Here is an 11230-nt window from a genome sequence, read left to right as displayed (position 1 = left end):
TGGTGAAAGCAATGTCGTTATTAAAACCCAGACATCTGTGCACAGTTCTTATCCCTCTAAAAACCAAGGTCTGCAGCAGTAAGCATTAGACTGAATCGAAACAGAACAACATAACCCGAATATACCATAGTTACACATCTGATAACCTACGTCGGCTACCAGCATCCCAGATCAGTACATCTGAACACACTCTCCCTGGTTTCATTTTTGATGTAGCAGTAGAACATGACAGCACATTTCTTTTATGGTCTGTCTAGGATCTTTCCTCTTAGTTTCTATGCTGCTTTCAGATGAATAAGGTAGGCAAAATATTTCCCTATTTAGCATTACTTACAAAGTTTTAAAAGTACTGAGTATAATTTAAAGTAGCACTGTGCATTTATAATTTTCCTTAACTCATTCTCAAATTGAAAATATTTCAAGCAGACATTATTCCTTTGAGCACTTCATGTAATGTTAAATCCTCTTTCAGGGGAAAAAGCGCACTTTTTTACTTTTCTTAATGGTTTTTAAACATATTACAGCCAGTATGTAACAAACAGCAAAGTATTTTTGTATAACTAAATATAATGGTTTTCAAATAATAACCTTAAACTTCTTTTAAGTTGATATGTAATTGGAGATACTACATGAAAGGCGTATAATTTTTCCTAGCCACAGAGACAAAAGTTAGTGATTCAATATACTGCGCCAAACACGTAGCAGAAATAGAAACAGAAAATGCAAATCGAGACATCTCCTGTTTTATATTTTAAAGGTTAAATACCTGGATGTTTCAGTTTAATAGTAACTCTGGATACACACCTTGATTCCTGTTAATAAGATGACATTGAACTTGAATTAAATAACCAGGCTATTTGGTATACTTGTACGTAAAATACTTTTTTGGGGTTTTTTGTTGGATTTTTTTTTTATTTCTGTCTCTTACAATTGATCTACTATTGCAGTGCAGTATTGATCATTTTCAGTCTGCTTACATAGATCCAGCTAAAGCCATAAGGCCCTAAAGGAGCTTAGTTTTCTAGTTATCATGGATCCAAATGCCCTATGGCTTTATTTGTATTTTATTAATTTTTCAAATTTTAATGTAGATTTTAGCCGTTACCAAGTAAATATTCTTCAAACTAACACTGAAAAATAATAGCATTGAAGAGAGTACTCTCGTGTTTCTTAATGATTCAGAATTGACAAATATTGCTGCATTTTCAACTTGAAATATTTTACATGAGCATATGGAGTGTGAGTGATACTAACATGATACATCATTGCTTATATTAATAGTTCTATTGTAAGTTGAATAGCAAATAAAGGTAACTTGAGTAGTTCTGCCTAGAATTTTTCTATAGTGGGAAAGGGGCACCACAGAACCCACTCTCTTGTCTGCTTGTTATACTGTTGTATACTAAATCTAGAAGTAGAAAAGAGTGGATTTCATGGGTCTTCAGGACCAGTGCTGGAAGTTCTGGATTGGCCTGTGTATCTTTCTTGCAAAAAAAAAAAAAAATCCACATGAAAGAACTTGGGATACATTTTCAAGCATGACTGATAAAAGAAATATCTGGCATTTCTTTATGTTCTAATTTTTATATATAGTATGTGAAAATACATACTGTGTATAAAATATATACGTGTGTGTATATATAGTGGAACTTGAATAGGTTATTTTTAGACATTTTTTACAGGAGTAAATTTCACTGTAAGACTTTTTGTCCAGCTTCTCCATGCCTCACCCCACAGCTTTGCCCACATCGCAAAGTATGTTTTCATGTAAATTTATACTGGTTTCTAATTTAACCTCCAACAGTACCACATTATTGCCTGTGGTTTATGGTTAGATATGTTTAAAGGAAGTGTTAGTGGAAATAGTTATTGCCTTTAGCGCTATTTTCCTCAAAACAGAAAAAAATTACTTTTTATAACTTTAGTACCAATTGATTTTCCTTACAAGTAAGGAATTGTAGAAAAAGCTATGATAAGTACTTTTTCTAGAAAATGACATTTACAATAAGTGCGATTTGACATTTGAATAGTCTTTAATATAGTCATAGCAAAATGAGTAATGCAAGCAAATACCAGAATTACTTTCTTTTCCTGACATTTCAAGGAAAAAAAATAAACCTTATTTTTGTAAATTATGTTGTTGCAAATTGTTGTTTGCTTTAGGAGACATCAGTGTATCAGAGTAATTATGTTAGGAATACATTTTCATATCATATCATGGCTTTTCAACAGAAATATGCCCGTTACTATTGATTGGTATATTTAAGTGTCTAGCATTCAAATGCATATTCCTTGTAAAGAAAAAGACAATAGCTGTAACAGTGCTAATCAGCCTATACTTGAAAAATATTTATCTTGCCCAACTTGGAGGCGGGCAGTTATAGGCCCTCTTGGAATTACTCTGTCCAGCTGTATTGAATAGCATCTTTGCTATCCACTAAATGTCCTTAAAATCTTTGGCTATTTATGTAGCCATTCTCAAAGTTTTTATAAAGTTAGTGGCATTAGGCTTCCACATTTAGTAGAGGAAGAAATATAAATAGCACTGGGTTGTATTTTTATTATTGTGCGTGTATAAATTCTAATATTTTATAAAACCTTTTCTCCTAGGTATTATGGAAGAAGGAAACAGCGTTGCAGTATTGATGCCAAATATCGGGGAACAGGAAGCTGTGCTGATTTCTGAAACACTCATTGGCACAACACTGCAGAACAGTGAAGATCAGAGAAAATGTAAAACCGATCCACTAATCCATGTTATCCAGAAACTAAGCAAAATAGTTGAAAATGAGAAGTCACAAAGATGCCTTTTAATAGGGAAAAAACGTTCCCATCCTAATGCTGCTGCCCAGTCCTTTGACGCAGACGATCTTTGTGAAATCCCGACTAAAGCAATTGAGCTGTCTGTTATTGCTACTAAAAAGACTGAAGAGTTACAAGCAGATTATTTTGTGACTGAGTGTCTTCCACAAAGCAAAAAAAAGGTGACATGCTACCAGTGTAGTCTATGTAAGTTTCTATCACCTTCTCTCTTAACACTACAAGAACATATAAAACAACATGGGCAGAAAAATGAAGTGATATTAATGTGCTCAGAATGTCATTTTGCTTCTAAAAGCCAAGAAGAACTTGAATCCCATTTCCAAAATTACCATGAGAATGACGGCAAAAACAGCATCCAGACAAAAGTGCAGCAATGTGCAAATGTCGCAAGTTCATTTTTGCAAGGGCCAGTGGAAGGAAGTGTCAAATCAGGGACTGATCAGACAGGAAATCTGGAAGGTAAAGATATAAGTCAGTCTACTCACGTGCCTGAAATGGGCAGGAGAAAATGGTATACTTACGAGCAGTATGGCATGTACCGATGTTTAATTTGTCGGTACACCTGTGGTCAGCAAAGAATGTTGAAAACGCACGCTTGGAAGCACGCGGGTGAGGTTGATTGCTCCTATCCTATCTTTGAGGAAGAGAATGAAACTACCAATTTGTCAGAGATGGTTGTAACTCACACACCTCATAGCGTGGACACAGTTGTTCTGTCTTTGGAAAACAACGAACTTGATATCCATAGTGAACCTTCTCTTCAGCTTCAGATTTGCAATTCTGAGCAACTGTCATGCAAATCGCCAGTAGGAACAAATGTAAAAGAGGAAGAGATGTTAAATCGGTCTGTAGTGCATTCTCCTACTACAGAAGTTTTGGAGGAGACTGTATCAGATACAGAACAGGATAATATGATAGCTGATAGCCTACTTTCATCAGCACAGAAAATCATTAATTGTAGTCCAAATAAAAAGGGTCACGTTAATGTAATAGTAGAGCGTTTGCCAGGTGCTGAAGAAAGTGTCTTACAAAAGCCTTTTTTGATAAACACTGACATTGAAACAGAAAAAAAATTAATTTCGGAGGAGTCCCATGTTACCTGTGAAGAACCTGATGGAGTTTATCGTTCAGATGAAATCCAAGAAGTAATAATAGGATGGAATAATGCCGAGAAGAAAGATAATGAATTAAGCTCTAATAAAAATGTAACAACTGATGAAAATGCACCTCCTGTACGAAGAAGGACAAATTCAGAGTCTTTACGACTACACTCATTAGCTGCAGAAGCTCTTGTTACGATGCCTATTAGAGCTGCAGAACTAACACGGTCTAGCTTCAGGACTCTGACTGGGGAAGATGCTGTGGATGCAGGTGCAGGGCAAGAAGAAGCTGATGGCCCACGCGTGGCTCATTCTAAAGTGGTATCCTCACTTAAGAATCCTTCAGAGGAGTTTAGTGGCTTAAACCAAAGTGAATGTGCAATAGTCGAGATACAGAAAGAAAGGCCAGAGTTATCAGAAGCACCAATTAAAATGGGCATCAGTATGTCACTGCTCACTGTCATTGAAAAACTGAAGGAGAGGACAGATCAGAATGCTTCTGATGATGACATTTTGAAAGAACTACAAGACAACGCACAATGCCAAAATGCAAATGATGCAAATATTCCTGGAAGTAACCTAGTAGAATATATACCTAACGTAGATCGACCCTACCGCTGTCGCCTCTGCCATTATAGCAGTGGTAATAAGGGGTACATAAAACAACACTTGAGAGTCCATCGTCAGAGGCAACCGTACCAGTGTCCTATCTGTGAACACATTGCTGATGACAGTAAGGATTTAGAGAGCCACATGATCAACCACTGCAAAACAAGAATGTATCAGTGCAAGCAATGTGAAGAATCCTTTCATTATAAGGTAAAGTTTTTTCCTCTGCCTGTCTATAATAGCTAAATAACCTATTTTTCTACTTTTTTAATAACTGATGATCCCTTTTTCTGACTGAATTCAGTCTGACATCCTGGCTTCATTGTCAGTACTATTGGGGATTGTTGCCAGCAGCCCTTTCCGAATATACAATGCAGCTATAACTAGTCTGTTGTACCCCCTGAAATAAACTTGCTTCCTCATGTAAGTTATTTTCCTGAGAACCATCTTACGGACGTATCAATATAGTGTTTTTCTGCCCACGTGTAGAAACTACAGGAAGAAATGGAAGCACCAGAGAACTTAATAGTTGAAACTTTTAATAGAGTGCTCAAACATGCCCACTAGTTGTGAGTGTGTGCAGAAGTAATTGTGGCATTTGGGGGTAACATGAGACATTTTGAAGCAGAAATTCTTGTCTTTTTTCCTCTCTTGTTGTGTTGGGCTGGATGTTCTGTAGAACTTAGATATGAAAGATTACACACCAGAGCAGAATAATGTACTTGTGCCATTTTTATAATCACTGTTTCAAGCGTTAGTGCTGGTGAGTGCGTTTCTATGTACTCAGTTCAGTACTCAGGAATATAGCATAGATAGCATCAGTACCTAGCTGTACAACTGAAACTCTTGCAGGCAATGGTAGTGCAAATTTTCCCATATTTACTGTTGTTTAGTCCTAGTTGGAAAAAAGGTACAGGTAGGGTAGCAAAAGGCCTCTCCCCTGTCTTCCCCAAGCAAGTAGAAACAGGAATAACATATTCTTAAGTCACTAGGCAATATGAAAATTGAGTCAGTTTTCACACAAGCCAGCCTCTAAACTCTAATCTAATATAGCTTTTGGAGTACAGTAATTCTGGAGGAAGAACTGTTTGCCAATTGTCTGTGGGAGTGGGGGAAGAAGGAAATTTATTTTCTAAATAAACACAAATCATATAATCTTCTCCATCACTCTCATCAATCCTTTATTATGTTATTAATTAATGTTATTTGTTTTGTTTCTAGTAAAATTACCTAAGGGATAATCTGTGTGTATGTTAACATACATTTTATAACAGTTGTCATTAAAACTTGAGTAACAATGCCACAAATTAGTGCAATATTTGAAGTGAGCAGTGTATGTTTGTAGTGTATATTTAAACGTGGAAAATTGTTTTTTCAGAGCCAACTGCGAAATCATGAAAGAGAACAACACAGTCTTCCAGATATCCTTTCAACAGCTACATCTAACAAACTCATAGTTTCCAATGAAGTAGATGAAAGAGAAGGTACTGTTTATATTTACATTTGAAATTACAAAAAGTCGCTCATAACATTACTTGTGTTTGCAGTATTTCTATAAAACTGGTTTTAAGATCTGGTTCACGCTGAAATGTTTCATGCCTGTTCGTAGCCTTAAATGTAAGTTCTTTTCAGTGTGCGAAACTGACCATAGTCAGTTTTGAGATATCTTACTGACATTTATTGGTAGGTAAGACATTTTTAGCCCCTGTAATTGGACCTTGTATTTCTTCTTATGAAAAAAAATGGTATGGAGTATTACTCTGAATTTTTAAGAAAAAGATCTTTTTTTCCTTCCTTCTGCAGCTACAGTATTTTCTGAATCACCTCCAATAAACAAAAGAAAGCCTCTTTTAAACTCACTGTGGTAATGTAGTTTGCTGTCAGGATATACATGCAATTCTGTCTATTCTGTGTTTAGAAATTTCTGTTTGATTATGGTAATGTCCAAAATGAGTCATTTGGTTTAGCCCTAGAGAGGCAAACATAAGGCATTCTAAAAATGCAACCTGTATCTGTAATAGTTGCCAGGGTAACAGTAGGTATGCATTTTCTAAATGTTTGTTTAACTGTGTATCTGCTTGTAATTTAATAGTGTTTGTTTTAAAAACAACAACAAAACCCAAACCCTCGATGTGTTTAGATAGTGAAATAGGGGGGGAAATAGCCAAATTTTAAAGTTTAGGAGAAAATGTGGTCTTAAAATCCTTTGAGTATCCTGGAGGCCCAATATTTATTATTGCAACTTGGAATGCATCCTCTTGACTGGTGAGTTAAAGTTCCTGAAAGTATTTACAGCATTTTTGTTCTGAAGCCCCAAACCACTACAAGGCAACACTGTGGTTATTGTATTTTTGCAATTTTAGAGCATTGTGGAAAAATACTGGTAATTGTATCACCTCTCTAAAACTGTTGGCTGAAGTATTTCCTTTATGTGCACATAGCTCTTTTCTATCCTAACTATGGTCTCTTTGTTTGTTTAGGTAGCAAAATGTGCACTATAATAGTACTTAGATTGCAGTTGAAATTTCTGGGTTCTACTCTCACCGCTACAGCTGATCACCGAGTGTGAAAGTAATCATTGACATTGATGCAACTACTTCTGAAAAAAGGGTCTAAGCAGCATGAGCCAGGCTGGATGGCTTGTACCATTAATGATTTGACATGGTACATGTCAGAATAAAATGAGATCCTTAAGTCCTGACTTCTGTTAGCTCATGCTGCCTCTTTTCCTGGCTTTCGGTATATAAGTGAGAAACGTGAAAGTTAATTACTGCATCACCCTCAGGTATAATGACCCTTCCTGACTCCTTTTTGCTCTCATCAATGCAGAAGGCATTTAAATTCAGGAAACTGATCAGTAGGGCTTATTACGTCCCTAAGCCTGAGAGAGCCATCTGAAGTCAGGGGGAGACTGAAGAAAGGCTAGAGAGGGTCTGCTGGTAGTGGGAAAGATCCCTGTTAAGGAGGTTTGGGTTTTTTTCTTTCAGAAGAAATAGCATAACTGTTTTAATGGGAGTGATAGGAAATAAAATATTGTTACTTTAGCTGGTTACAAATACCTGTGAGCACAGCTTGGACTATTACTTCTGACAATGTTTTGTTTGTTATAAAACAAGATTTTTAAAGATGTCATGATAAAGGAATAAGTACCTTGTAATGCCTGAAACATCAGATTTTGGGGAATACTGTACCTTTTGAGCAAGTCCTGTTAAGGTGACTGAAAATCAAGATGCCTGTCTGCTTTTGAAAACAGTATGTTTAATAAGGTGGTTTTAGAGTTTATATCCTGATCCTGTTTCTTAACTTCCATTAAAGAGGAGCCCCTGTTCAAGAAAACTGCCTGCTTTCAATTTAATTACTTTAGAATTTTTTTTAAAATATTCTTTGCTCATTATTATCTTATAAAGTGTTACAGCCATGCACTTTAATTGATTGTTTACCCCACATAAAATTTAGCAATGTGGCTTGAATGAAAACAGTTCTCCTTTTAAACTTTTATTAACTCGTACTGTGGAATGCTTAAATTATTTCAGAACCAATTTATAATCAAATTGCAACACCACTGCCGTACAGCAATCTCTTGTCAAACAGATGTCATCCCTATAAAGCAACACAAAACAAAGAAGTTTATAGCATAGCATCTGTTTATGTGAAAGATGCCTGAGCTGGAACAGTTTCATTTCTTGTTTATGAAATAGTTAGTCCTAAAAGTCTCTTTATTCATCATGGTTGTACAATAAATTAAAAGGGAGCATTATGACACTGGATATGATCGGATTGTAAATGTCTAATAATGAAGGAATAGGGTAATAAGCAGCATTACAGGAGCACCTGTTACTGCTGCTAGAACAAAGATCTGTCATTTCCATGTTCACTTTTAAGAGACCTGATATCCTCTATCCAGAAAGCAAAAAAGTCCCCAAACCCACAAGAAATAAGCCAGTGGAGGGGGTGGGGGACACGATTGCTGTTTCGCTACAGCCAGAGATTATATGATGTATTATAATTTATGTGCATTTTGTTGAAGGAATAAATATAAAGTAGTGATTGGTATTGATTGGTATAAATAATTGCTCCTAAGTGTGTGCTACTGGGTGGTTAGCCACTTATGCAATAGAAAATGTTTGCATAACGTTTCAAAAATCTCATTAGATACTGTTTGGTTTAAGCTGCCTACCCAATAAAATATCAAATTCGTAACAGATAATACATTTTGAAGCAGTGTATTCTAAAGCTGCAGAATTTAAGATGGAAAATCCATTCAAGTAGAGTGTGCAGTAGCTCAGCCTTCACACAACCCCTGCTCTCCCATAGATCTGCAGCCCAGTCAGTGTCTTTGTATTCATTTGAGGTCTTCTACATAAATGTGCATTCACAAAAGCACAATTGTAGAAATATAAATTCCAAAGTGTCAAAGTATACGCTTAAGATTGTTCTGATAATTTGCATTAAAGAAAAAAATGCATTTTAAAAAGCTATATGAGCATATAGTAGGAAAAATTCTGATAACATTTTGCTTTAAGTTTCAGTTGCAAAGAGTGCATGTTAGGTATTGCTTCCATATTATTTTCTATAAGAATACTAGAAGAGTGAGAATTTTGTCATGTTTTAAAGTAAAAAGTATAAAATATTTTTTCTGTTATCTTGATACACACAGAATTATTCAAATTTTACCTCAGACTGTATTCAGATGGCTATTCTATTTTTCATGACATACTATATATTCTTCAGAATAAACCTCAGGGGTTATCACCCTGACCTAATTACTTTGCACCTTGAACCAAAAGTGCTGGATTTTGGAGTGAAAGTGTAATTAGTGGTAATTTTCACTTACTGTTTGAGTTAGCTGTATTCCCTCAGAATAATATATCTGCAACTTTTTTTTGATATAATTCAGTGCCCACCTGTGGAAAAAAGAAAAGCAAAGTGAAAAGTTGAACTTCCATTTTGGATGACTCAGTCTACTGTTTTAACTCTGCAATGTCTCCTTAAAAGAGTTTTACCATGAAGATGCTTAGTTGTTGCTTTGGTAATGAAAAGATTCAGTCTGGGTTGTTGGAGTCCAGCATCATCAAGAGGAAACCCCAGAACAAAATGATCTTTATAAAATCCATTCAGTGTTTTGGACCCAGGAGATGGAACTTCTGTTTTCAAAGTAAACTCTACAGCTCCTTCTGAGTTCAGTCTGCTTGTCTCATTCCTCGCTTCTTTAGCTAAAAAGAATTGGAATTCAGGAGTTGATAAAGGAGGGGGGTCAGTCAGTTTTTATTACTCTAGACTGGAAAGAAGTTCGTTGTATTTGGACCTAAGCAGAGATGTGTCTAAAAAGTCTGCTTTCCGTCTTTTTGGGTAGTCACCTATTTCAAATGTCGAGCTTGTCTGTCTTTTCAAACTGCAAGTCGAACCGTGGCACACAGACCCTCCTCTCAGTGTGAAATGGCCCTTCAGTGCTCTTGACCTTGGGAAGCCTTTAACAGAAGTCTTTTCCAGGATTCAGAATCGAAGGATCCCATTTGGGAAATCAGAGCTTACATTTTTCAGGGAAGGGAGTTATTTTTGGTGCGGGGAGGAGCTGGGAGGCCTGGGATGTAGATCACCTGCTGATATTATCAGACTTCTTAAGGCAGTATCCACTAAAAAATACCCAGCTAATAATTTTCTGTTCCACCTAGGATCTTCTGATGTAAATCCCTTCACAACACTAATAATTTGTTTGTGCTGGAGTTGTGCTTCATATGAGCATGAAGAGTTTCTGAAGTCTGTTCTTGCAAGATTTGAGCTTTACTTTGTCTCCCACACATTATTTATTGAATTATGTATTTCTTTTGGTTCAATGATGTACTTTAGTAATGATCTTTACCCACCAGAGAAATTCTTCAAGGATCTCTGTCAGAGTTTCTTCAAAGCTCATGTACATAACCAAGAGTAATGGCTTGTTCAGCCAGCTAATAAGAATTTGGCATAAAGATAAAATGAACTTGAGCACCTTACTTGCACTTGGAAAAAAAAAAAAAGTAGAATTACTTAGGCTAGTGAAGAGGTTAGATGCAGAAAGAAAACTGTTCGACTTTAATTTGATGTTTCTTTTGCAGTAGTGCTGATTTAAACAGCCCCAACCTTGGTGTTCGTTCATGTTTCTGCTGTTCCCTCATTTGGGGAGTGCACGAAGGCTGCATGATAGGCTGGAATGGGAAAATCACCTGCATAAAAAATACCATCCCTCTTCCTAAATGTTAATATTTTAACCCAAATCAGTTCAAATATTCAGCAAGGGAGCAGGAATAGAGCCGTTTAAGTCTACACACCTACCTCTGAAAAATATTCAAACCGTGCACTTGCAGGCACACGTTTTCCTATGTTAAATTAGTCATTAGCCTTTGTCTCTGCAACCATTAATTTTTCAAGAGTCTCTTTCATTCTGGAAAGAAAAAAAATGATTATTTTTTACAATTGCGTTTTAGTAATTTGGAGAAGTTCCAAATTATGTCTTAACACATCTGGTCAGTATCTGTTCTTTTATCATCTTGGATCCTTCTGAAAGTATGAGTGTATGTAGATGATAAAGAAGATTTAGATGCTTTGGGAGGCCTTTTGCTTTTCTTTTCTATGTTTGCCACTTGGAAACTTGTCCTTTCTCAATGCCCATCTTTTCCTTTGATTTGATTCATTCTGCAAAGCAGCGAAACTGCTGGGTTCAG

At 36.1% G+C, this 11230-nt stretch overlaps 1 protein-coding gene across 1 annotated transcript in view; it reads left to right on the top strand.

The window, feature by feature from the left end:
- The first annotated feature begins 277 nt into the window (after nucleotides 1-277).
- The window catches only part of ZNF507 (zinc finger protein 507), a 17806-nt gene continuing 6853 nt past the window's right edge, over nucleotides 278-11230 (top strand). Inside the window, exons 1-3 of the mRNA XM_009894056.1 lie at nucleotides 278-299; nucleotides 2611-4742; nucleotides 5911-6016. Of these exons, the coding sequence (XP_009892358.1) occupies nucleotides 2616-4742; nucleotides 5911-6016 (2233 nt within the window). The 5' untranslated portion in view covers nucleotides 278-299; nucleotides 2611-2615. The remainder of the gene's footprint in view (nucleotides 300-2610; nucleotides 4743-5910; nucleotides 6017-11230) is intronic.

Source organism: Charadrius vociferus, unplaced genomic scaffold (assembly GCF_000708025.1).
Source record: "Charadrius vociferus isolate BGI_N301 unplaced genomic scaffold, ASM70802v2 scaffold341, whole genome shotgun sequence".
Classification (NCBI taxonomy): domain Eukaryota; kingdom Metazoa; phylum Chordata; class Aves; order Charadriiformes; family Charadriidae; genus Charadrius; species Charadrius vociferus.
The sequence above is the reverse complement of the archived record's forward strand: the minus strand, read 5'-3'. Positions and strand labels throughout refer to the sequence as shown.